General features: G+C 45.6%; 1 protein-coding gene across 1 annotated transcript; it reads left to right on the forward strand.

Annotated features, from left to right (window-relative positions):
- Nucleotides 1–1,846: 1,846 nt before the first annotated feature.
- Nucleotides 1,847–26,797, forward strand: LOC120058066 (A-kinase anchor protein 11-like). The gene is made up of 14 exons (XM_039006546.1): nucleotides 1,847–1,927; nucleotides 5,327–5,423; nucleotides 5,552–5,662; nucleotides 5,745–5,798; nucleotides 5,902–6,065; nucleotides 8,298–8,593; nucleotides 8,733–12,415; nucleotides 12,565–12,723; nucleotides 12,830–13,155; nucleotides 17,578–17,724; nucleotides 19,439–19,522; nucleotides 24,720–24,766; nucleotides 25,382–25,578; nucleotides 25,695–26,797. The coding sequence occupies exons 2-14, from the start codon at nucleotides 5,364–5,366 to the stop codon at nucleotides 25,872–25,874; spliced, it is 5,508 nt and encodes a 1,835-aa protein (XP_038862474.1). The 5' UTR covers nucleotides 1,847–1,927; nucleotides 5,327–5,363; the 3' UTR covers nucleotides 25,875–26,797.
- Nucleotides 26,798–27,146: the final 349 nt, after the last annotated feature.

Consider the following 27,146-nt stretch of genomic DNA (forward strand, 5'->3'; position numbering starts at 1 on the left):
TAGTTCTGATTGGCTGGGCCTGGCTCCCCTATGCCCTCCCAGGCCCACCCATGGCTGCGGCCAGGCCCACCTAATGACAATTGACTGATTTCCTTATATGAACTGCAACTCAGTAAAATCGTTTCATGTTTTGTTCATATTTTTGTTCAGTATGTATAAATTAGTGACCCAGTGTTTGTCATTATATCCTGATGAAGATAGCTTGGCTGTCAAAACATTGGTAATAAAATTGTTGTATCTGAGCTCCTAGATTGTGCTGATCTCCTTTTCTTTTTCAAATAATATATTGTGTCATTTTGGAGTTGTTACACGGAGCGGAGCAGGGGAACCCAAGAGCAGACTCAGACGAGGAGACTGGGATAAGGTAACCAATGTATTTATTGATAAACAGAGGGAAGATGGGGTGCAGGACAGGGAAAGCTCAGGCGGGTTGCAAGAGGCCAGGTGCTGAGGATGGAGTGAGGGGAGTTGGGGCTGGGTAAGCAGGTCCAGAGAGGAATCCAAGGAAGCAGTAGAGGGGGGGGTCCAGGACAGGGTAGCAGGACTGATGAGATGTGGGACTGGGGACAGGGACCAGAGTTAGAGAGGACAGAATGAGCAGCGGTTATGGTCTGGCAGCATGGAAGTGGCAGGGCAGAGTATTTGTAGAGGTCTTGATTATGGAACAGGTTGCAGCTGGTGGGGATCTGCTCTGCCTCCAGCACACCTGTCTCCGCCCACACAATCACACACACACACACACACAGAGAAAGAGGGAGAGAGCACTGGGGGAGTGGCGGCAGATTAGGGAGACACAGGATGAGCAGTAGAGGGTGTGGCAGGTGCAGATGTAACAGGAGTCATTTTTATTGTAAATAAGAATAAAACGTTTCTAAACACTTCTACATTAATGTGGATGCTACCATGATTGTGGATAGTCCTGAATAAATCGTTAATAACGATGAGTGAGAAAGCTACAGACGCACAAAAATCATACCCCCAAGACATGCTAATCTCTTCCCATTACAATAACATGGGAAGTTAGCGTTTTTGGGGGGGGTTATAATTGTGCGTCTATAACTTTCTAACTCATCATTATTCACGATTAATTCAGGACTATCCGTAATCATGGTAGCATCCACATTAAAGTAGAAGTGTTGAGAAACATATTAAATTCTTATTTACAATAAAAAAGACACTACACATTATTTACTATTAATTTTTATTGGGCACAAAATAATCTGAAACACAACCAAAACAAGCAGCAAATGCTTCCAACATGTTTGTAGAGTCACAAGCTTGATGTAATCATTGCATGTTAGGAATATGAGATCAAATACTAAACTTTTGACTACTTTTATACACATAAGTGAATTTGTCCCAATACTTTTGGTTCCCTAAAATGGGGGACTATGTACAAAAAGTGCTGTAATTTCTAAACAGTTCACCCGATATGGATGAAAACACCCTCAAATTAAAGCTGACACTCTGCACTTCAATCGCATAGTAATTGTATCATTTCAAATCCAAAGTGTTGGAATACAGAGCCCCCCCCAAAAAGGTCACTGTCCCAATACTTTCGGAGCTCACTGTAGGTGTACCCCTAATGCAATTCAAAAGTCTAATACATCCACAGTGTGATTTCAACAGATTTGTTCTCATTTTGTGTCAAATTAGCCAATTATTGTCTTTTGTTAAAGTTAAATAACAAAATGATGACCTTGTTTAGCGTTATCTTGTCCAAATACAGCATGATGGCACTACTTGTATCCGTTTGTATCACTGTCAATGGGGGACTTTTATTTTGAAGGCAAACCGCAAATTCCACTATTGTGGCTAAGCCTTATTGTGGCTAGTGCTGTGGTTGATTACTACTGCCTGAATCAGTCTTGTTTTCATGGAATTAACTTTTGTTGGAACATCATCTCGCTTCAACACTTGCTAAACGGTGGGAATAACAGGACTGGAGTGGGAGGTTGAATGACGATACATTATTGTATATTCAGGATGTAGCTAGTTATGCAATGATTTGTAGCTATATGTTAACGCCAGCTAGCCAGCTGTTTTAACGTTAGTGTAATGTGACATGATGATGGGACCGAGGCCCATCGCTAGCTAGCGTTAGTAGTTAAAGTGTTTGACAGTTAACGTTAGTCAAGCTATCTTGTTGACACTAACTAAGTAGCTCGCTAAAATAAGTTATTGATTTGCGCAGCGTCGACGCTGATTCAAAATGTGACAGTTACAGCTGTGTATTGGGATGTCACGTCAAATAAATAATTTCCATCCTGTGTGAAAATGCGACACTGCTCGTGTGATGGCCTGCCACAACGTTAAGCTTGATTGCCAGTTAGCGATATGTGGCTACAGTTATTAATTAATAAGATACCGATTAAAGACACGTTAGATAAAACTAAAAGTTATTTACTAATCAAACGAATTGGGAGTAAATTCTACTGGTAAATTAAGCTAGCTAGCTCGTTGCTTGATCAGCTGGCTTGCTTGTTGTGGTCAGCCATGGCAGTTAGTTATGTGATTGTGGTTTCATAGCACGTAGGCCTGTCACCACATCCCCATACAATGTGAATCTGTAGTTAGGAAAATGCTACACAATACTCATTTTTTCCCAGACTGATCTTGAATCGAGCTTCCATGTAAATAATCCCCGCTCGTCCCTCATCACACAATAGCAAGAATTAAGATTGCTAGCAAAAGTAGCTAGCTACCACCCCCTATTTTCAGTAGACTTTATTGAATGCAGTTCCTAGTATCAGCCCAGCAGATGATATTGTAGCTACACCAACAACAGCTGTACGATAGGAGCTTGGCATGCATGTGCTTTCAGATCTATCATTGTCCTGTCTTGCACACAAGTCTAAGATTACCAAGCGTCTGCTGGAGTGGTGTAAAACTTGCCGCCATTGGATTCTGGAGCATTGGAAGAGCGTTCTATGGAGTGATGAATCACGCTTCACCATCTGTCAGTCTGATGGACGAATCTGGGTTTGGCAGATGCCAGGAGAATGCTACCTTCACCAATGCATAGTGCCAACTGTAATTTTTGGTGGAGGAGGGATAATGGTCTGGGGCTGTTTTTCATGGTTCAGCTAAGCCCTTTAGTTCCAGGGAAGGGAAATCTTAAAGCTACAGCATATGGCGTTCTAGACAATTCTGTGCTTCCAACTTTGTGGCAACAGTTTGGGGAAGGCCCTTTCCTGTTTCAGCATGACAATGCCCCATGCACAAAGCTAGGTCCATACAGAAAGGGTTTGTACAGATTGGTGTGGAAGAACTTGACTGGTCTGCACAGAGCCCGGACCTCAAACCCATCGAAAACCTTTGGGATGAATTGGGACACTGACTGCAAGCCAGGGCTAATTGCCCGACTTCACTAATGTTCTTGTGGCTTAATGGAAGGAAGTTCCCGCAGCAATTTTCCAACATCTAGAGGAAAGTCTTCACAGAAGAGTGGAGGCTGTTATAGCATCGAAGGGGGTACCAACTCCATATTAATGCCCATGATTTTGGAATGAGATGTGTGACGAGCAGGTGACCACATACTTTTGGTCATGTAGCATATACGGTCTACTGAAAAGGGTTCTCTGAATACTGTCGGCTGTAGTTTCAGTCCAGTGTGCTGCTGCATTCCTCTTCCCCTTTCACCCACATAGCCACACTTTCATGCTGAAACACCTCAGACTGACCTATTTTAGCTCTTACACAATTCCTGCCATGGCAGATTGTGCTGCTACATCTCCAAAGCTGCTTACAAAGACCCTAAACCAGTAGTAGGTTTCTATTTTGCCATATCCCCACAGTTTGATATGTTCTCTGCATTGGCTTCTTGTGCACTGTTAGCCCATTCTTAGATGGTAATGTAAAACATATACCGTCTATTCACAAACCTGTCTGAGCCCAGTGGCAAAGCTTGGATGTTAAAGGAGTAGGCTCGCCTACACTCCTTAACAGTACATTCGTGGGTACAGTCTGTGATTTGAATATGAATATAAGCCTAAATGTCGTATTTATTTTTTACTAAAATGCTATAGGTTACATGAACTGAGCATCATCAAACCGTCATCATGAGGAAATACAACATAGAAACCGAGAGATAAGACACATGTTAGACTTCCTAGTTCATTGGGGTCAGTGCATAGCAGAACAGCCTGGGGGGAGAGCAAGTGGGCTGTCCATTATTTCTGCTGGTTGGTTCCCATACATAAAGGACAGTCATCCTGTCAGAGACTAATCGTCTAGACTCATACTCAACCAGCTGCTTTGGACAGCACCTCAAAGAACAGCTCACATTTCTTGGGAAACTTTCTTCCTCGTTCACTATAAATATTTTGTCTTCCCTGGGTTAGTGTTCAGACTAGGTCCACACCCCAGTTGTCTCTACGGTTGTTTGATCATCCATGCAGGCCTTGGGTCTGAAGGAGGGTGTCAGGAATACATAGTTACTAAGCCAACATCTAAGGCTGCTGGAAACCTGATAGAAACCTGATCTCTAAATGTATTTCACTTCATCTGAGTGTTTCAGTGCCTCAGTTCAGTTAATCTCCACTAGTCTTTATTTTACTGAGGTGACTGAGGGCTGTGCTGTTGTTGTACATCTAAGCTATTGACCTCTACAGCTGACTTCCTGTTATGACTGTGTTTCTCATGGTTTGTGTTAAGACTGGATAAAAACGGAGTCTTGTCATCCATCAGTAGGCCTATCTCACTATTTTGTGTTGATTGGATGAACAGTCTTATCGTCTAACAGTATCTCACTATTCCCACTACGCTGGCAGTGGGAACTACCCGCTTTATCATGCTGTTGTGCTGTGATGCAGAGTAGCATGCAGCAGCGATACAGAAAGCTTATGTTGGCCAGTGTCAATCTTGTTCCTTACTGACCCATTACAGTTATGTGTGGAGATAGACATGCTGCAGGTCCTTTCTAACCTATGTACAGCAGAGGAGGCTGGTGGGATGAGTCCCTGGAGGGCAGGTTCATTATAATGGCTGGAATGGAATCAATCATCAAATAACATTTTATTTATAAAGCCCTTTTTACATCAGTGGAGTGCTTATACAGAATCCCAGCCTAAAACCCCAAACAGCAAGCAATGCAGATATAGAAGCATGGAGCAGATGTCAATGGAATGGAGTCAAACGGGGTTTCCGTATGTTTGATACCGTTCCATTAATTCCATTCCAGCCTTTACAATGAGCCCATCCTCCTATAGCCCCATCACTGTTTTTCATTCTTATCTTTGAGACTTGTTAGTAAGTCAGAATTGAATGATATCAAAATGTATTTGGCGTCATCTCAACTCTCTCTCCTCTTTCTCTCCTTCTACAGGTGAGTGGCTAGTCCGTCACGCCGAGCCTGCGTTGCCATGGACGCCTGTGCCCGTATCCGAGGAGTTCCTCTCAGGACCAGAGCCTCCAGGAAAGAGGTTTGAGTCAGAATGCCATCTTCTGATTGACTGATCGATTGGTTGATTTAATATAATTCTTGATGGCTTGGTGCTGTGTGTGAGGCCGTTCATGTGTGTAACCTAAGTTAACCTCTAATTGTGTGTAGGTGGTGCGTGACGACGGGACTCCGTGTATGAAGAGCCTTCTGAGCAGCAGAAAGGAGCTGTGCAGCATGGGATTGGAGCTGCAGACCAGAGACACTCCATGCCTGACTGAGGTATGTGTCACAGCTCTCACCCACACTTTGATTATGACTTCATGATATGCAGAATTTCCCTGACGTCCCTTTCTTCCCTCAGATCCATTTTGTGTGTTTGCCTGGCCACTCTGAAGGGGAGGATCTAACTCTACAGGTGACAGTTACTGCACCAGCTCTGACTTCTGTAGTTCAATTAATGTCTTATTAATTGATGTTATTAATGTGTTATTTGTGTGATGTTCTGTCCCTGTCCCCAGGCCCTGTCTTCTCTCCCGGGGGACCTGGCGGAGCTGCTGAGGTCTCTCCACGTCACCAGCCTGAGAAACGAAGAGGTGCTGTTACTGAAGGACAGCAGGAGATCAGCCGACAGGAGGGACTCTTCTACTCAGGTTAACATGACAGGAGAGGAAGTTTCTAATAGGTAAAGGGGAGAGACTGTGTTTCTCAGGTCTGTAGACTGCTTCAGAGGAAATACGGTATTTCACAGGTAAATAAGAGTTCAATATACAGTACCCTTAAAGTTTGAACAAACCTACTCATTCAAGGGTTTTTCATTATTTTTACTATTTTCTACATTGTAGAATAATAGTAAAGACATCAACACTATGAAATAACACATGGAATCATGTAGTAACCAAAAAAGTGTTAAACAAATCAAAATATATTTGAGATTCTTCAAAGTAGCCACCCTTTGCCTTGAAGACAGCTTTGCACACTCTTGGCCTTCTCTCAACCAGCTTCTTGAGGAATAGTTTTCCAACAGTCTTGAAGGAGTTCCCACATATGCTGAACACTTGTTGGCTGCTTTTCCTTCACTCTGAGGTCTAACTCGTCCCAAACCATCTCAATTGGGTTGAGGTCAGGTGATTGTGGAGGCCAGGTAATCTGATGCAGCACTCCATCACTCTCCTTCTTGGTCAAATAGCCATTAGACAGTCTTTAGGTGTGCTTTGGGTCACAGTCCTGTTGAAAAACAAATGATATTCCCACTAAGCGCAAACCAGATGGGATGGTGTATCACTGCAGAATGCTGTGGTAGCCATGCTGGTTAAGTGTGCCTTGAATTCTAAATACGTCACAGTGTCACCAGCAAAGCACCATCCCACCGCCACCTCCATGCTTCACGGTGGGAACCACACATGTAGAGATCATCCGTTCACCTACTCTGCATCTCACAAAGACATGGCGGTTGGAACCAAAAATCTCAAATTTGGACTCATCAGACCAAAGGACAGATTTACACCAGTCTAATGTCCATTTCTCATGTTTCTTGGCCCAAGCAAGTCTCTTCTTATTGGTGTCCTTTTAGTAGTGATTTCTTTGCAGCAATTCGACCATGAAGACCTGATTCACAGAGTCTCCTCTGAACAGTTGTTGAGATGTGTCTGTTACTTGAACTCTGTGAAGCATTTATTTGGGCTACAATCTGAGGTGCAGTTAACTCTACTGAACTTATCCTCTGCAGCAGAGGTAACTCTGGGTCTTCCTTTCCTGTGGTGGTTTCATCATAGCTCTTGATGGTTTTTGCGACTGCACTTGAAGAAACTTTAAAAGTTCTTGACATCTTCCGCGTTAACTGACCTTCATGTCTTAAAGTAATGATGGACTGTCGTTTCTCTTAGCTTATTTGAGCTGTTCTTGCCATAATATGGACTTGATCTTTTACCAAATAGGGCTATCTTCTGTATACCACCCCTACCTTGTCACAACACAACTGATTGGCTCAAATGCATTAAGAAGGAAAGAAATTCCACAAATTAACTTTTAACAAGACACACCTGTTAATTGAAATGCATTCCAGGTGACTACCTCATGAAGCTGGTTGAGAGAATGCCAAGAATATGCAAAGCTGTCATCAAGGCAAAGGGTGGCTACTTTGAAGAATCTCAAATATATAAAATAGATTTTGATTTGTTTAACACTTTTTTGGTTACTACATGATTCCATGTGTGTTATTTCATAGTGTTGATGTCTTCACTATTATTCTACAATGTAGAAAATAGTAAAAATAAAGAAAAACCCTTGAATGAGTAGGTGTCAACATTTTTGACTGGTACTGTAGTTTTCAAGCTGATTCATAGGACCTTCCTTAGGCTGTGTGCAAAGGTCTGAGAGATTCTGTGTTTTCACCCTGTTGACCAGAACCAGGTGTAGAGATTTCTGGGATAGTGTGGCTGCTTGTTTTCTCACCAGTGATTGCCACGTTGTCTTGCCTTGTGTCTGCTAGTGTTCAGTCTGGCTCTGCAGCTTTGTGGTTACATTGTTTGTGACTGACAGACATGCAGACATGTGACAGACAGATAAACAGAAAGGCAGTACAACTCAGCCCCTCTACCCACGGTGGCCAAGATAGAAGTGGTGCAGAGTGTTCTATTCTGCATATACAACAACACATCAGACCACAATCAGACATGCAGACATAACAGGGCTGTCCCAGTAGAGCCCCTCTCTCTCTGTAAGACACCGACAGAAGAATAGAAAACTCCTGTGTGAATTCCTGTGAGTTTACATATCCAGAAACACTCAGATGATTAGAAAGCTTTGGTCTGATGCACTCCCGGACATGGCAGGCACCGACAGTCTGCAGACTCTGTTTACCAGTGGCAAGTGTTCTAGTTTTTTATTCCTCAAAGAGCTGATTGTCCCTTTGCAGTAAGAATCAACAAGGCAGCCAGCAAACTGAGTCTTTTCTCTCTCCTCCACAGCAGCAGTGCTGGCTGAAGGCGGTGTGTGTTCTGAGACCCAGCCCCAGCCAGGCCATTGTTGGTGTGTTGGTGGGCCTTCTGGGGCGGTACACTGCGGGGGTCCGCTATGCCCTGGAGCTCCAGGCCCTCCACAAGGGCACGGCTGAGTCCTGCCAGCCCGAGGACGATAACACCAACCAGTCTGTGTCGTCCATCGAAGACGACTTTGTCACCGCTCTGGAACACCTGGAGGAGGAGGACAACTGTAGGTTCATCACAACTATGTAGCGGGATGTTCAATAGAGCTTGATGTGTTCATTTACTGTTGCATAATCTGACGTGTTTTTAAAAAATTAAGACATCCTCGTTTACCACTGCTCTCTATCCCTCGTCTCTTTCCCTAGCCAATGGCTCTTATCTCCATGGAAACCAGCGTGATGTGGCCTCCCAGACTGTCCCCGCCCACAAGAGAAACAAGGATCTATCAGGTTCCAGGATCATAATCAGCTCTGCCCCCAGGAAGTCCTTAACCAATCGCAGGTCTCCCCCAGAGGTGTCCATTACCGTACAGCACTCCAGAGGAGCAGAGTCCCAGTGGACCCTCTACAGCCCAAGAGCCCAGCTCCCCTCCCCCACGCGACCTGTCAGCGAATCAGAGGAATCGGACGGCTCAAGCCCTAGTCCAATCATCTTTCTAGATGAGGTTGGCTACCAGAAGAGTCTCAAAGCGACACTGGACATCCCTCAGATCCCTGGGGGGCCAACAGACAGGGTGGAGGACTCTGACTCTGAGGTCAGCGAGTTCTTCGACAGCTTTGACCAGTTTGATGATCTAGATGAACTGAGCTCAGAGAGCTGTACACTCACTCTGCCTCTAGACCCGACATCCTCCATTTCCCCCACCGGCCTAGACCAGAAGAAGAAGTACTCTGAGGCTGGTACTGGCAAGTCGGGGTCCAAGAAAGTGTCCCGAAGCTGTTCCACCATGAACCCCCACCGTTTCGACCAGCGCACCCTACCGGCCAATGTGAAGAAACCCACCCCGCTCAGAAGCCCCCTTCCCCCTGGCTCTCCCTTCGGATCCCCTGACTCCCCCCGGCCGGCACGGACCTCCTGTGAGGAGAGTGGAGGTCTTCTCTTCAGCCCTGTCAGCTCCTCTGCCTTCAGCCCTTTGGGAGACGGAGGAGCTCTGGATTTCTTCTGGAAGACCGTGGGAGAGGTAGGAGACGTGTCAGAGCTACGGAAACCCCAGGACCTTTGTACCCTCTACAAGACCTACTCAGACTTTGCCAGCAGTTTGTCCAAGGAGATCCTGGGCTCCGTGTGTGGATACCAGTCTCCCGTGGACCTCAAGGACAACAAGAACCTGAGCTGTGTCTGTCACAAGGAGTTCCAGAACCAGTCTGGACACGTCATGAAGCTGTCTGAGATCCAGGAGACGGTGACTCTCTCCAAGCTGCAGCAGAAGCCCCAGTCTCTGAAGGACGGCATCCAGAGGTTTGCCACAGACTTGGTAGAGATGAGTCTGGGCAGCGCCCTAAGAGACCTGCAGAAGGGAATGACCTCCTGCACCACCACGCTCTGCCACCTGGCCGCCAGACTCACCTCGTCTGTCTTCCAGATGGCCTTCCAGGAGATCGGCATGCGCCACGCCTACGTCCTGAAGGAACGGGCCATCAACGGACTGGCTGGGTTCCTGGTTGGAGAGGCGGTGTCAGGGGCTCTGAAAGACTTCCTGATGGTGAAGAAGCAGATGTTCAACAGCACGGTGACGCAGTTTGCCGCTGACCTGGCAGAGGAGCTGGTGTTTGAGGGGATGATGGAAGTGTGTCAGTTCTCCCATCCCTCCACCCCCCTCACCCCCAGCGATTGGTCCTTCGGGGTGGGGGAGGACGACGATGAGGAAGTGGTGTCTTCCTATGCCTCGGACCTCTCAGAGTCTGTCCTCCAGGAGGCCTTCATAGAACTGTCCCAGGCTGATGTTGCCTTCAGTACCCAGGCAGCCATCAGTGTCTCTGTGGACAACATCTGCTACGTCAGCGCTGTCGACACACACACCTGCAGTACCGCCGCAGGCCACCAGGCTTTCCACGTTATCCCAGCCGAGGAAGGCCCAGGTCCATCAGGCGAGGATGGCTGTACGGTGAAGAAGGCGCTGTTCTGTGTGTCTGGAATGGCCAGCTGTGTACCGGTCCCCCAGGCAGGCCAGGCCATCTCCCACCTCCACGACTCAGAGGAGATCTGCCAGTGTAAGACCAGCCCCAAGAGGAGCTGCAGCTCAGAGAACAGAGTGGTGACCACAACCTCCTCTGATGCTACTGCTGCCACACAAACTGACCTGCTGTCAAAGACCCGCTTTCACAACTTCTCTGGCAACATGGTGGATATGATAGTGAGTGAAGCATGTGAACTGATGACTGCCACGAAGATGAAGAAGAAGGTGGATGACTGTGCCGACTTCCTTTCTAAGACCATAGTGGGTCGGGGACCTCCATCCGGACAGGAGGGTAGTGTCACTGACCAGACCTCCCTCTACTCTCTCCACCCTCCCTTTCAGACCCCAGGAGGAGTGAACTTTGAGTCAGGCTCCAAGACCAGCAGAGCAGTCGCTGAGACCCTGCCTGTGATGATGAACACTCTAGAGGTGCCAGGGTTGGAGATGGGAGGCTGGGGAGGCAGGAAGATGACCACCTGCGAGGAGATGGTTCCCAGCCCTGGTCACAAGTCCAACAGGACCCCTGGTACACCCCCCTCGACCCCCCAGCAGCCCAGCGTGGTGTCCCAGGAGAAACAGATCAAGCAGTTCTCCAAGAAGCTGAAAGAGAAGCTGGCCAAGGAGTTCTCCACCGCCACCCCTCCTCCCACCCCACACTACCAGCCAGGGCCCGAGCCCAAAGAATCCACCTCTGAGACAGACAAGGCTGACTTCATGCTCAAACTGATGAGGTCTCTGTCTGAGGAGGCTGACGGGAACGAGGAGGAGGAGGAAGAGAGTGGAGTAGAAGGGGTTAACTCTGTAACTGAGACAGGAAGCCGTATGCAGCCAGAGCTCAACTTCTTGGATGGAGGACACAAGATGGCCGACAAGGGAGCACTCCATTACGCAGAGCGCCTGGCGTGCCACATCGTCTCCATGGCGACAGAGATAGACACCCTGGGAGGGGTGGAGGATGGAGGTAGAAGGATGGTGAAGGGCAGGGAGGAGAGAGACAGCATGGCCCAGTTCTCAGCGCAGACCCTGAACACGCTGTGGATATACGCTGGCGAGGTGGCGGGAGAGGTGATCAGCGACGTGAAGAGGATAATGTGGTCAGGACAGTGTCGCCACAGTGCGCTCACACAAGGCATCCAGGAGCAGTCGGGGGAATGCCCTCACCACCACCAACCCCAGCCCAGTGAACACAGCAGGGACTGCGGGGTGGGTCGTCTGGCTGAACAGTGGTCCAGTGACCTCCTCTCGTCTGTCCTCCACCCATCCACCTCTACCCCCAGCTCTGGCCTATCCTCTGACTACCCCAGCTGTGAGAGTGTGACAGATGAGTACGCTGGCTATCTCATCAGGGTGCTAAAGAAAGAGGGAGGCAGCAGGGAGCTGGTCCTGGATCAGTATGCCAGCCGTCTGGCCTACCGCTCCATCAAACTGGGCCTGGCCCATGCTGCCCGCAACATGAAGAAGAGACCACCCTCCTCCAGGCACCACTCCTCCAGGAGGCTCCAGCAGAATGGCTGCAGGGGACTCAATGCCGAGCCATCTGTACCCAGGGACGAAGCAGGGAGAGTGGGATCTCCTTCCAGAGACATTGACGATGGGAGCCAGAGGGAGTATATGGAGCTGGTGAACTTCGCAGAGTCGTTGGCGTGCAACATCACCTGTGACGTCACACGCAATCTCTGTGTGCCGTCGGTCCGACTACCCAAGTCCCGGACTGACTCGTGTCTGTATAAGAAGTCCAAGCTGGAGGACATAGCAGACAGCCTGATCAGGAACTCCTTCTCATGCCCCCTGCTGTCCAAGGAGGGGAATAGCAGGCAGTACCACAGCACAGGCAGCCTGTACGACGGCGGCTACAGCAGTGGAGTCATGGAGGTTAGTTTGGTTTGTTTAATATTTGTATTTGAGTAGGGAAAGATACTGTTAACATGGAGACATTGAATTAAGAAGTCTGATTCATTCTATCATCATTGCATTGTAGCATCACATCAGCTTGCTCTAATTCCCAGCGTTTGTCTCTGCAGGTCCTGGAGCACTATGCCAGGAACATAGTGGATGACACGTTGGAGATGGGCCTGGCCTCGGCAGGAAACCCAGCCCAGCAGGGTCCATACAGACACCTCCACTCTGAGAGGCGAGCAGTGGGCTCTGCACTAGGGGAAACAACCTGCCGATACTGCCAGGTCAGGAAGTCTCTGTTTTTTCTATGGATTACTTATGAGGATCTAGCACCCACCATTTTTTGTTTAAGGTACAGTCTTTGAGTATGCATGTTGTTTGTTATTCCAGGTCAGGGAGTGTCTGTTCTGCTCACGGCCCAACAGGCAGCACCTCCTCGGGGGAGGAGCAGGCCAGAGGAGGAGGAGGAGGCTGGAAGGGGATGTGGGGGTGTGCAACCTGGAGATCCCTGAGATCCACATCAATCTGGACCGCAGGGCCGTGTTCGCAGAGGAGATGGTCACTACGGCGATGGAGGGGGCCAAGCGCGAGCTGAGCAACACCAGCCTGAACGCCGACAGCGGGATCGGACACGACGGGTACAGCTTCGCCGAGAGCCTGACCGCCGAGATCATGACGTCAGCACTATCCAACACACGCCAGACCACCAACCTCAGGTACACTGTGACAACGTCTGTAAGACAACACCGGTATTGAAACCATGGAACATAACTACCTTCCAGTGCATGCATTATAACATTGGCTGAAATAGTACTCACACACAACTACTTCATGTTCCTAAAGGATTTCTTTTTTCAGACAAAGGGTACTGCTATGGGATCCCCCATGGCTCCTAACTATGCTAATTTGTATGTGGGTTACATGGAGAAACAGTCAATTCTTAGTCCTCTCAAAAATGTTTTCTTGCCTAACATCATTATTTGGAAATGGTATATTGATGATATTTTTGTTCTATGGAGGGGTGATGCAAAACAGCTCCAGGCGTTCCATGCTTTTCTTAACTCCTGTTCTGAGCACCTGAGATTTACTATGCAATCTGACACACGTCAAATCAGTTTTCTTGATCTTCTGATTTTGTGTGAGGATAATGTTCTATACACTGATCTTTACAGGAAACCTACTGATCGTAACAGTTTGTTGAGGGCTGATAGCTGTCACCCGCTTCCCTTGAAAAACAGTTTGCCCTACAGACAATTCTGTCCAATCAAAAGAATTTACAAAAAACTATCAGATTTCGACAGAAATATGACTGAGATGCAAAGAAAATTCAAGGAGAAGTGGTACAAAAATTGTCAGATTAATACTGTCATTGAGAAAAATCCAAAACAAATCGAGACATCTCTTTCAAGGACAGTCTCGCAAAATAAGCATTCTTGCGTTCTTACTACCCGCTATTCAAAGTGTTCTGAACAAATTAAGGGAATCGTTCACAAACGGCACATTCTAAGATCCGATGACAGTATCGGGAATGTGTTTTCAGACCCTCCCTTGATCGTATTCTCGTGGGGCAGAAATCTCAGAGACCAATTGGTACACTCTGATTTACCACCCCAAGATATTCCTGAACAATGTCTATTTGCGCCTCTACCGGCTGGAAACTACACGTGTAATGGCTGTGCTCAATGCAATGGCACTTACAAATGTAGATCCTTCAAACACCCTCAAACAGGGAAACCGATCCATATCAAAGGCGTTATCACATGCTCCACTAAGGCAGTTATTTATCTTATACAGTTGCAAGAAAAAGTATGTGAACCCTTTGGAATTACCTGGATTTCTGCATAAATTAGTCATACAATTTGATCTGATCTTCAGCTTAGTCACAACAATAGACAAACACGGTGTGTTTAAACTAATAACACACATTATTGTATTTTTCTTGTCTATTGAAGATACAATTTAAACATTCACAGTGTAGGTTGGAAAAAGTGTGTAAACCTCTAGGCTAAGGACTTTTCCAAAAGCTAATTGGAGTCAGCTAACATCAAATCAAAGTGTATTTGTCACGTGCGCTGAATACAACAGGTGTGGACCTTACAGTGAAATGCTTACTTACAGGCTCTAACCAATAGTGCAAAAAAAGGTATTAGTTGAACAATAGGTAGGTAAAGAAATAAAACAACAGTAAAAAGACAGGCTATATACAGTAGCGAGGCTATAAAAGTGGCGAGGCTATAAAAGTAGTGAGGCTACATACAGACACCGGTTAGTCAGGTTGATTGAGGTAGTATGTACATGTAGATATAGTTAAAGTGACTGCATATATGATGAACAGAGAGTAGCAGTAGTGTAAAAGAGGGGTTGGCGGGTGGTGGGTGGGACACAATGCAGATAGCCCGGTTAGCCACTGTGCGGGTGCACTGGTTGGTCGGCCCAATTGAGGTAGTATATACATGAATGTATAGTTAAAGTGACTATGCATATATGATAAACAGAGAGTAGCAGCAGCGTAAAAAGAGAGGTGGGGGGTGCACACAATGCAAATAGTCTGGGTAGCCATTTGATTACCTGTTCAGGAGTCTTATGGCTTGGGGGTAAAAAATAGTCCAATCAATGAGACGGGATTGGAGATGTTGGTTAGAGTTGCCCTGCCCTATAAAACAAACTCACAATTTGAGTTTGCTATTCACAAGAAACATTGCCTGATGTTTGTTTATTTATTTTATTTCACCTTTATTTAACCAGGTAGGCCAGTTGAGAACAAGTTCTCATTTACCACTGCGACCTGGCCAAGATAAAGCAAAGCAGTGCGACAAAAACAACAGAGTTACACATAAACAAACGTACAGTCAATAACACAATATAAAAAACTATATACAGTGTGTGTAAATGTAGTAAGATTAGGGAGGTAAGGCAATAAATAGGCCATAGTGGCGAAATAATTACAATTTAGCATTAACACTGGAGTGATCGATGTGCAGATGATGATGATGTGAACCATGCCTCGACAAAAGAGATCTCAGAAGACCTGAGATTAAGAATAGTTGACTTACATAAAGCTGGAAAGGGTTACAAAAGTATCTCTAAAAGCCTTGATGTTCATCAGTCTACGGTAAGACAAATTGTCTATAAATGGAGAACGTTCAGCACTGTTGCTACTCTCCCTAGGAGTGGCCGTCCTGCAAATGCTCAATGAGGTTATGAAGAATCCTAGAGTGTCAGCTAAAGACTTACAGAAATCCCTGGTACATGCTAACATCTCTGTTGATGAGTTTACGTTACGTTAAACACTAAACAAGAATGGTATTCATGTGAGGACACCACGGAAGAAACCACTGCTGTCCAAAAGAAACATTGCTGCATGTCTGAAGTTTGCAAAAGTGCACCTGGATGTTCCACAGCGCTTCTGGCAAAATATTCTGTGGACAGATGAAACTACAGTTGAGTTGTTTGGAAGGAACACACAACACTATGTTTGGAGAGGGAAAAAAGGCACAGCACATCAACCTCATCCCAACTGTAAAATATGGTGGAGAGAGCATCATGGTTTGTGGCTGCCTCAGGGCCTGGACAGCTTGCTATCATCGACAGAAAAATGAATTCCCAAGTTTATCAAGACATTTTGCAGGAGAATGTAAGGCTATCTGTCAGCCAATTGAAGCTCGACAGAAGTTGGGTGATGCAACAGGACAACGACCCAAAACACAGAAGTAAATCAACAACAGAATGGCTTCAACAGAAGAAAATACGCCTTCTGCAGTGGCCCAGTCAGAGTCCTGACCTCAACCCGATTTTAAAATGCTGTGGCATGACCTCGAGAGCAGTTCACAACAGACATCAAGAATATTGCTGAACTGAAACCGTTTTGTAAAGATGAATGGTCCAAAATTCCTCCTGACCGTTGTGCAGGTCTGATCCGCAACTACAGAAAACGTTTGGTTGAGGTTGTTGCTGCCAAAGGAGGGTCAACCAGTTATTAAATCCAATCACATACTTTCCCCACCCTGCACTGTGAATGTTTATGCGGTGTGTTCAATAAAGACATGAAAACGTATAATTGTTTGTGTGTTATTAGTTTAAGCAGACCGTGTCTGTCTGTTGTTGTGACTTAGATAAAGATCAGATCCAATTTTATGACTAATTCATGCAGAAATCCAGGTCATTCTAAAGGGTCACATACTTTTTGTTGCCACTGTAACGTGTTCTTGTGGTAAACATGATTTGGGTAAAACGAAGCGCGAATTAAAAGTATGAATCTCGGTGCATCGTAGCACCATTAGGTGCAAAAACTCGACGTACCCTGTTGCGGCCCACTTTTTGGAAGCAAACCTTCGCTATTTCAGCATCGAACGCGTCACCCTGTCTAGGAGAGGGGGTGACCTTGACAATTTATTGTTAAAACGAGAGGCTGCCTGGATGTTTAATTTACAGACCCTTGCTCACTTCAGTCTCAACGTAGACTTTGATCTGAAGCCATTCTTGTGATTATTGTGCTTTTCTTATTCATTGTAAATGTTTATAGGCCTATGTAGCCAAATTGTATCTATGATCGTAGGTTATCCATTCATGCTTTTTATATGTTCTATTTATATCTGTAAATCAAGCCACTCCCAGCCATGATTACAGACACCTGTGTGTCCTTTCAAAGTATATAAACTAGTGACCCGCAGTGTTTGTCATTATACCCTGATGAAGACAGCTTGTCTGTCAACGTTGGTTATTAGGTTAAATTATTGCATCTGAGCTCCTAGAGTGTGTGGCTCTCCTTTTTAAATTTAAGACACAACACCACCACTCTGTGACTAGCACTGATGTTGCAGAGTACAACCACATGCGGAGACAATTCCTGTAAGTTTCCATGACTGTTCACATGGGTTAACTGCAATGGTTAGTAATAGGTAAGGCAAGTTCTTGTGACGCACCATATTGGGCATTTCATTGTAGAGTGAGTCCAAACATTTTTTATTTCCATATTTGACCAGATTACGCAACCATAGTAAAGGAGCCAAGAAGGGGTTCACCATCTTGATAACTAACTATTCTCTGAGTCCCTATGTTGATACTGTTACCAATTTGTATTTCTATGTATAAAAATTCTTTATTACTGTGTCTGGTTCCCTCCCCTGTCCCTGTGGTAGTTTCCCAGGCAGGGAGGCCACAGAGTCCTCGGTGTCCCAGCAGCTCAGTCTGAGTGTGGGAGACGACAGCCTAGGCAGCTGGTCCCGCCTCAGCTTCGAGGACGAACACCCTGACGAGACCAGCAGCTTCCTGCACCTCAGCGACAGGTAGAGAACACACCGAACATCATGTAGTCTCAAACTATTCTGCTCTATTCTTTTAGTTTCTCTGAAGGCTAAATTAAATGTCTCTAGTCTAGATTAGCTGACTAATGATTCACCTCTTGAAACACTTCTCTATTGTCTTTGAGCACTGTTGTCTCTCTCACACCAGCGAATGACTCTAACCCATGTTCAATGTCCACAGATGGATTGATATGAGTAGTAGAGCTTTCGACTATTGTTGTGGCATTCAGCCTAGACTTAAATGAATGCTGAAACTAATGAATGGAAGTCAGTCATCACCGTTTTGGCTACACTGCCCATGAGAAATAGATGTATTTTTCAGTCGAGAGGTCAAATGGTGTTTCCCATGTCGTTTTAAGGTGACTGTGGTGATTTAGTGATTAGCTGGTTTGATCCTGTGAGACTGAGTTGAGATCGGTACAAGACCGGTTCCTCCATGTTGCCTGTCAGGCTGACATTAGCAGGCCTCTGGAGGATGTGAAGTCACTAGGTCACTGACAGCAGAATGTATCATTTGGGAACCTCTAGAATAGCGCTATTACACTCTTACCAGGTCTAAATCAGTCCCTGGTTAGAGGAGAACGATTAAAAAAACGCAATGGAACTGGCTCTGAGGTCCAGAGATGAGTTTGAGGGCTCTAGTACCTTCCCCTGCCATGAAACGATTAACTCTGATTTGAGCAAATATAGTCTCTCCTCGTGTCAATGTTATAGATTTTAAATGGCTGTTAAATGCCGAGTTCTGCTGAGATTGTTTGAGTAACTGCATAAGGATAATGTCTAGCTTTTTAAGAGAACTGGCTTTTCATTTCTGATAGACACACACTGGTCTGTTGGTGTGAATCTGGTGTAATGCTCTGAGAGTGACGTGGTCTCACCAGTCTATAGTCTCAGGGTAGGAGTAGACTTCTTGACATTCCAAGTCTCAGCCTGCTATCTCTATGGAACAGACCCAGTACACATGTACACTTCTCTCCCCAGATAGTGAAAAGGAGAATGTGTGAGGAGAGCAGCTAGTTACTTTGGCCAACAGCCTAGTGAAGGTATCATAATATTTTCTACCGGATGTGTCTGTAGCAGCCTGTCTCGTTCTCTGCCCCAGGCCCTTTCCACAGGAACAAGGTCCATCCATGTGTAATTCATTAGCCTCTCTCCCTTCAAAAGACGTATCCAACCATCTCCCATTTGTCAACAAATAAACAAAATAACCCAGGAAAGGAACGGCTCCATTTGAAAAGTATTGAAACTTTTAACGACCTTTCAGCATACCACTCTCACAAACCACAGCTCCAGAGACACTTCTATTTTAGCTGGGTCATTAATGAGCTAATTGACTAGATGGAGTTATTTTTAGATTGCCACATCATTCTCTACATACCAGAGCAGGTACCAGCCAGCCTGATAATGGAGACTAATTACAGTGATACAGTGTGTTGTGATGGATGTCCTGGTGGAGAATGCAGTGATCTCACATCATTAGCAGTCATCAGTTGTTGTTTGATTGAAAGTTCTTTCAGGACCAAGCCTATACCAAGCCTCACATTTATATGGACAACATTAATAATGGATCAGTTGTTTTTGCCAGGTAAGACAGACATGCTTAGGAAGACCTTTGTGTTTCCAACGCCTCAAACTGTGTGTTTGTGTGTGCCCAGTGTTAGCTGCCAGTGTTGAGCAATGGTCTTGTCTCTTGCAGCAATGGGAACAGCAGTAGTTGGAGCAGCCTGGGGTTAGAGGGAGAGGTGTATGAAGAGCACCTGTCCTTCTCTCCCTCCGACAGGTCGGTCCGTACATACAGCTAACAGTGCTAATTCTAACCGCTAGTCTCTTTATAGCTCCAGATCTAGGATCAGATCCTATCCACATATCCTAACCTTTGCCATTACATCATCTGGCCCTGTCTCAGTAGTTAGGGCCAACTTCTGCTTACGCCCCTAATCACTGCATGATGTCAGAGCTGTGATCAGCAAAGCTGTAGAATGTGACTGTGTATGAGACAACGGCTTCTACCCTCTACAGATCCCTCTAGATAACCATAGAGGATAGAGCATGTCTTTGTGGAATTAGCCTAGTCAATGTAATCTGTGTGTGTACAGTGGCAAGAAAAAGTATGTGAACCCTTTGGAATTACCTGGATTTCTGCATAAATTGATCATTAAATTTGATCTGATCTTCATCTAAGTCACAACAATAGACAAACATGGTGTGCTTAAACTAATAACACACAAATTATTGTATTTTTCTTGTCTATATTGAATACATAATTTAAACTTTCACAGTGTAGGTTGGAAAAAGTATGTGAACTCCTAGGCTAATGACTTCTCCAAAAGCTAATTGGAGTCAGGGGTCAGCTAACCTGGAGTCCAATCAATGAGACGAGATTGGAGATGTTGGTTAGAGCTGCCTTGCCCTATAAAAAACACTCACAAAATGTGAGTGTGCTATTCACAAGAAGCATTGCCTGATGTGAACCATGCCTTGAACAAAAGAGATCTCAGAAGACCTGAGATTAAGAATTGTTGACTTACATAAAGCTGGAAAGGGTTACAAAAGTATCTCTAAAAGCCTTGTTGTTCATCAGTCCACGGTAAGACAAGTTGTCTATAAATGAAGAAAGTTCAGCACTGTTGCTACTCTCCCTAGGAGTGGCCGTCTTGCAAAGATGACTGCAAGAGCACAGTGCAAAATGCTCAATGAGGTTATGAAGAATCCTAGAGTGTCAGCTAAAGACTTACAGAAATCTCTGGTACATGCTAACATCTCTGTTGATGAGTTTACGTTACGTTAAACACTAAACAAGAATGGTGTTCATGGGAGGACACCACAGAAGAAGCCACTGCTGTCCAAAAAAAACATTGCTGCATGTCTGAAGTTTGCAAAAGTGCACCTGGATGTTCCACAGCGCTTCTGGCAAAATAGTCTGTGGACAGATGAAACTACAGTTGAGTTGTTTGGAAGGAACACACAACACTATGTTTGGAGAGGGAAAAAAGGCACAGCACATCAACCTCATCCCAACTGTAAAATATGGTGGAGCGAGCATCATGGTTTGTGGCTGCTTTGCTGCCTCAGGGCCTGGACAGCTTGCTATCATCGACAGAAAAACGAATTCCCAAGTTTATCAAGACATTTTGTAGGAGACTGTAAGGCTATCTGTCCACCAATTGAGGCTCGACAGAAGTTGGGGGATGCAACAGGACAACGACCCAAAACACAGGAGTAAATCAACAACATAATGGCTTCAACAGAAGAAAATACGCCTTCTGCAGTGGCCCAGTCAGAGTCCTGACCTCAACCCGATTTTAAAATGCTGTGGCATGACCTCGAGAGCAGTTCACAACAGACATCAAGAATATTGCTGAACTGAAACCGTTTTGTAAAGATGAATGGTCCAAAATTCCTCCTGACCGTTGTGCAGGTCTGATCCGCAACTACAGAAAACGTTTGGTTGAGGTTGTTGCTGCCAAAGGAGGGTCAACCAGTTATTAAATCCAATCACATACTTTCCCCACCCTGCACTGTGAATGTTTATGCGGTGTGTTCAATAAAGACATGAAAACGTATAATTGTTTGTGTTATTAGTTTAAGCAGACCGTGTCTGTCTATTGTTGTGACCTAGATGATCAGATCCAATTTTATGACCAATTTATGCAGAAATCCAGGTATTTCCAAAGGGTTCACATACTTTTTCTTGCCATTGTACGTGTGTGTTTACGTGTGTGTATGCGTAAGCCTACTGCATGTGTCCTGAAGTAGCTGTGGGAAGGGCTGAAGCTGGTTCCTCTGTCTGCATGCTGCATGTCTGAGTGAGAAGCAGGCACCCTGACCAGAGCTCTCCTCAGACTCTCCTCAACTAGTGCAAACTGATGACAAAAGACTCATTTAGACCTCCCACCCTAGTCCTGCGGTAAGGGATATCTAGCCAGTAGACAGTACAATGAGAAAGCCCACCCTACTCCAGGAGGAAAGTCATATATATATACAGTATAGGCTAGACAATGGGAGAGGTTAATGATCCAAGTTTAATGGAATCTGTTGTCTCTTGCCCTGGGATCTGTAAATAAATGTACAACTGTAGATTTTATTTCTACAAGTTTACCGCTTGGCACATCACACTGTAAATATTTGCATTATGTATACACTACCGGTCAAAAGTTTTAGAACACCTACTCGTTCAAGGGTTTTTCTTTATTTTTACTTTTTTTCTACACTGTAGAATAATAGTGAAGACATCAACACTGAAATAACACATATGGAATCATGTAGTAACCAAAAAAGTGATAAACATATCAAAATATATTTTATATTTCAGATTCTTCAAATAGCCACCTTTTGCCATGACAGCTTTGCACACTCTTAGCATTCTCACAACCAGTTTCATGAGGTAGTCACCTGGAATGCATTTCAATTAACAGGTGTGCCTTGTTTAAAAGTGAATTTGTGGAATTTCTTTCATTCATAATGCATTTGAGCCAATCACTTGTAGGGGTGGTATACAAGGTAGGGGTGGTATACAGAAGATAGTCCTATTTGGTAAAAGATCAAGTCTATATTATAGCAAGAAGAACTCAAATAAGCAAAGAGAAACGACAGTCCATCACTACTTTAAGACATGAAGGTCGGTCAATACGGAAAATTTCAAGAACTTTGGAAGATTCAAGTGCAGTCGCAAAATCCATCAAGCGCTATGATGAAACTGTCCTCATGAGGACCGCCACAGGAAAGGAAAACCCAGAGTTATCTCCCTCTGCTGCAGACGATAAGTTCATTAGAGTTACCAGCCTCTGATATTGCAGCCCAAATAAATGCTTCAGAGTTCAAGTAACAGACACATCTCAACATCAACTGTTCAGAGGAGACCGTGTGAATCAGGCCTTATTGGTTGAATTGCTGCGAAGAAACCACTACTAAAGGACACCAATATAAAGAAGAGACTTGCTTGGGCCATGAAACACGAGCAATGGACATTAGACCGGTGGAAATTTGTCCTTTGGTCTGGTCCAAATTGGAGATTTATGGTTCTAACCCCATGTCCTTATGTGGGTGAACGGATGATCTCTGCATGTGTATTTCCCACCGTAAAGCATGGAGGTGTTATGATGTGGGGGTGCTTGGCTGGCGGCACTGTGATTCATTTAGAATTCAAGGCACACTTAACCAGCATTGCTATCACAGCATTCTGCAGCGATACGCAATCCCATCTGGTTTGTGCTTAGTGGGACTATCATTTGTTTTCCAACAGGACAATGACCCAACACACCTCCAGGCTGTGTAAGCGCTATTTGACCAAGGAGAGTGATGGAGTGCAGCATCAGATGACCTGGCGTCCACAATCCCTGTACCTCAACCCAATTGAGATGGTTTGGGATGAGTCGGACCGCAGAGTGAAGGAAAAGCAGCCAACAAGTGCTCAGCATATGTGGGAACTCCTTCAAGACTGTTGGAAAAGCATTCCAGGTGAAGCTGGTTGAGAGAATGCCAAGCGTGTGCAAAGCTGTCAAGGCAAAGGGTAGCTATTTGAAGAATCTTAAATATATTTTGATTTGTATAACACTTTTTGGGTTACAACATGATTCCATATGTGTTATTTCATAGTTTTGATGTCTTCACTATTATTCTACAATGTGAAAATAAAGAAAAGCCCTTGAATGAGTAGGTGTTCTAAAACTTTTGACTGGTAGTGTATGTACAGTAGAGATATGGAAAGTATGATTTTATAAGTCCTTAGACATTACATTTAATCTCCTGCTAATGGTTAAGCATAGTGAAGAGTGAATACTCACTATGGTAGGAATGTAGGACTATGAGAGAAGCTCTGACTTTCCACTAAGGGGCAGTTGGGGAGAGCTAAAGTCAGGGGACTGGGAGAGATGAGCATGCTGGGAGTTGCTGATGATAAATCAAATTATCGACACCGACCATACCAATCATTTATCGCAGGGATTATGCTGATATTGTTCATTACGAGAAGTAGCCTATACTAGAGAAATGTGAAGTTTGAAATTAAATAAGTTTGCTAATATGGTGATTGTTAACGGGACAATTGATGGCTACAACCATCAAACTAGTAGTAGTAGTTTTAAAGGATCATTAAAACAAACAGTCATGCACATTACTGTTATAAACTTATTGTTCTATTTATCGTTAGCGCATTAATTCAGGCAATTTATCGCGATATGGATTTTTGTCATTATCACCCAGGTCTAGTTCACTAATGTAATGTCCCAGGTCGAGTTCACTAATGTAGTGTCCCAGGTCGAGTTCACTAATGTAATGTCCCAGGTCGAGTTCACTAATGTAATGTCCCAGGTCGAGTTCACTAATGTAATGTCCCAGGTCGAGTTCACTAATGTAATGTCCCAGGTCGAGTTCACTAATGTAGTGTCCCAGGTCGAGTTCACTAATGTAGTGTCCCAGGTCGAGTTCACTAATGTAGTGTCCCAGGTCGAGTTCACTAATGTAGTGTCCCAGTTCGAGTTCACTAATGTAGTGTCCCAGGTCGAGTTCACTAATGTAGTGTCCCAGGTCGAGTTCACTAATGTAGTGTCCCAGGTCGAGTTCACTAATGTAGTGTCCCAGTTCGAGTTCACTAATGTAGTGTCCCAGGTCGAGTTCACTAATGTAGTGTCCTAAGTAATAGATAGGACTGCAGACAGAAGTAGTGCACTATAACCTATATGGAATTCAGATTTGCTATGTGCCAAGTTGCATGTTGGGAGCTGTGGTCTGTCTCGCAGTATCCTCTTGCATGCTGTGTGGCTCCAGAGTCTGCCTGCTCGCTCTCCCTCTCTCTCTCCTATCTGCTCTCTCTCTCACTCGTCTTCCTCTCTTCTCTCCTATCTGCTCTTTCACTCTTCTTCCTCTCTCTCTCTCCTCTCTCTCTCTGCACGCTCTTTCTCTCCCTCTCTTTTCTCTGTGTCTACAATGGTCCTGTGCTGGTCAGTTCTCTTACCAGTGTAATATTTCTCACTCCACAGCGAAGGCACTGAGGACAAGGAGATCGAGACCAAGGATGAATCCTGCGGTATGACATAGTTACTTCTATCATTAACTGCACCGGATATCGATGGCAAATAGGCTGCTTTATATTCTCTTAGTAATTTCTACATGAAGCATTTGATAGTAACTTGGTCCCTATCAGCTACAAACAGTACATACCTTACCATGTTGCACAGCCACACTACAAACAGAACCACCTCAGCATGCACCTGAGCAGCATGAAGACATATCCCTGTCCTTCTAAGTCCTGTGTGGTAATACGTAGTTCCCTGCTATAGATTAAGAGTGGTTAGACTAGGAGACTTGGCGATGTGTGTGTGTCTGTGCTGCTAGGAGGGGAATTCACCCACCGCCCACACATTCAGCCACACTGCCACTCATTCATCTATTCTGCCTGAGGTCTCTGCCTGAGGTCTCTGCCTGTCAGACCAGATTCCCCAGTGGACTGAGGGGTTAAGGCTCCAGGCTGTGTCAGACCCAGGCTCAGCCAGCTAAGTGGGGGAGGGAGCGTGGGAAACAGGCTTGGCCCAGAGGAAATACAGGGAGAGCTGGTTGGATGATATATTACTGTACTATAGGGACGACTGTCAGACAGAGACAGGAGTGGGAGGAAGCTGATATCTCTTCTCTCCCCCTTCAGGTTCAGTGCGTGTGGGCCAGGCTCAGGCTTACAGGCACCTCCTGGTGGTAAATTCTGAGCTCAGGGAGATGACTACTGACCCACAGCACATGACCTTTGACCCCCAGCTCAGGAGCATGCTGCAGTGGGCAGCGGCCTCCATGGCTGACCTGCCCATGGTTCAGCTGAGTCCTAGTGGCAGCAGGGGGCTGCAGCAGGTGAGTAACCTTAACCCACGACCAAAGGATTACGCACACACACAGTGGTACCTCAGTCTTTACTGCGGTGTGTATTAGTTACTGCTTGCTGAGCTGTGTTATGTCTGCCCTTCCAGCTGCCTGCGGTGGTCCAGAGGCTGAAGGAGAGGGAGTGGAAGGTGGGAGAGCTGCTCCAAGCCCTGCTGCGTTACTGTGAGGAGACCCAAACCCACACCCCACCCCAGTCTGAACCCAGAGAGGCGGGGAGAGCATCCCACCACACTCCCCTCTTCCAGTGGCTCCTGGAGCACGCTTAGGCTGACTGCACCTCTCCTACCTCCCCTCCCTCCTTACCTCTCCCCAACACTGCTTACTGTACAGTATATCTGTGAAGCCTGCTACATAGTGAGCACTACCTGTTAAACTAAACCCTATGAAGATTCCCATCACTTCTCAGTGATGTGCAGCGTACCTGCCAAACCCCCAATCTAGCCTCCTCGTACCGTGGATCCTGTCCCTTATAGGGCTGTACCCCCATCATTACCCAGAGGGCGCTATTAAAAACAGCTATTCTTATTATTGTGTGCGTGCGTGGGCATATTGCATGCCGTGACTGAAAGCAATGGTGTATTTTCTTCTCTTTTCTCTGGTTTTGTTGTGGTTGTTTTTAAAGGGATTCTTCTGGATTTTCTATTCCCTCAGTCAGATGAACACCCGGATAGCATTGGCGCAATGACTGGGAGTCTATGGTGTCTACTAGCATGCCAGCAGTTACCTATAGACTTCCACACATTGTGCTAACGCTAGTTAGCAATTGCACTAACACTAGTTAGCAACTTTCAAACTGCACGCAAAGGCATATCCGGTATCCATTGGTTTACCTGACTCTTCATTGCCGAAATCTCAAAGTATCCCTTTAATATTGGTCTGTTTATCAAGTGTTGATTAGTGTGCTGTCGTTGACGACTGGCTTTGTTAAAGCGCTCCTACCCTGGTGCTACAGAGAGTAACTTTAACCTCTGTTACAGACAGTAACCTTCTGTTACAGTGGGAAGGCGAGAGAGTAACCTTAACCTCTGTTACAGACAGTAACCTTCTGTTACAGTGGGAGGGCGAGAGAGTAACCTTAACCTCTGTTACAGGGGGAGAGCGAGAGAGTAACCTTAACCTCTGTTACAGGGGGAGAGCGAGAGAGTAACCTTAACCTCTGTTACAGGGGGAGAGCGAGAGAGTAACCTTAACCTCTGTTACAGGGGGAGAGCGAGAGAGTAACCTTAACCTCTGTTACAGGGGGAGAGCGAGAGAGTAACCTTAACCTCTGTTACAGGGGGAGAGCGAGAGAGTAACCTTAACCTCTGTTACAGGGGGAGAGCGAGAGAGTAACCTTAACCTCTGTTACAGGGGGAGAGTGAGAGAGTAACCTGAACCCCTGTTACACAGAGAAAGGGAAACCTGACAGACGTACGGAGACAGAGGCGGGGGGGGGCTGAACCGTGTTAGATTGAGAGCTAGGGGTAGAGAAATGTCAGTGAAAGGGAAACCTGACAGACCTACGGAGACAGAGGGGGGGGGCTGAACCGTGTTAGATT

The sequence above is a fragment of the Salvelinus namaycush genome, chromosome 13 (assembly GCF_016432855.1).
Source record: "Salvelinus namaycush isolate Seneca chromosome 13, SaNama_1.0, whole genome shotgun sequence".
NCBI classification, from domain to species: domain Eukaryota; kingdom Metazoa; phylum Chordata; class Actinopteri; order Salmoniformes; family Salmonidae; genus Salvelinus; species Salvelinus namaycush.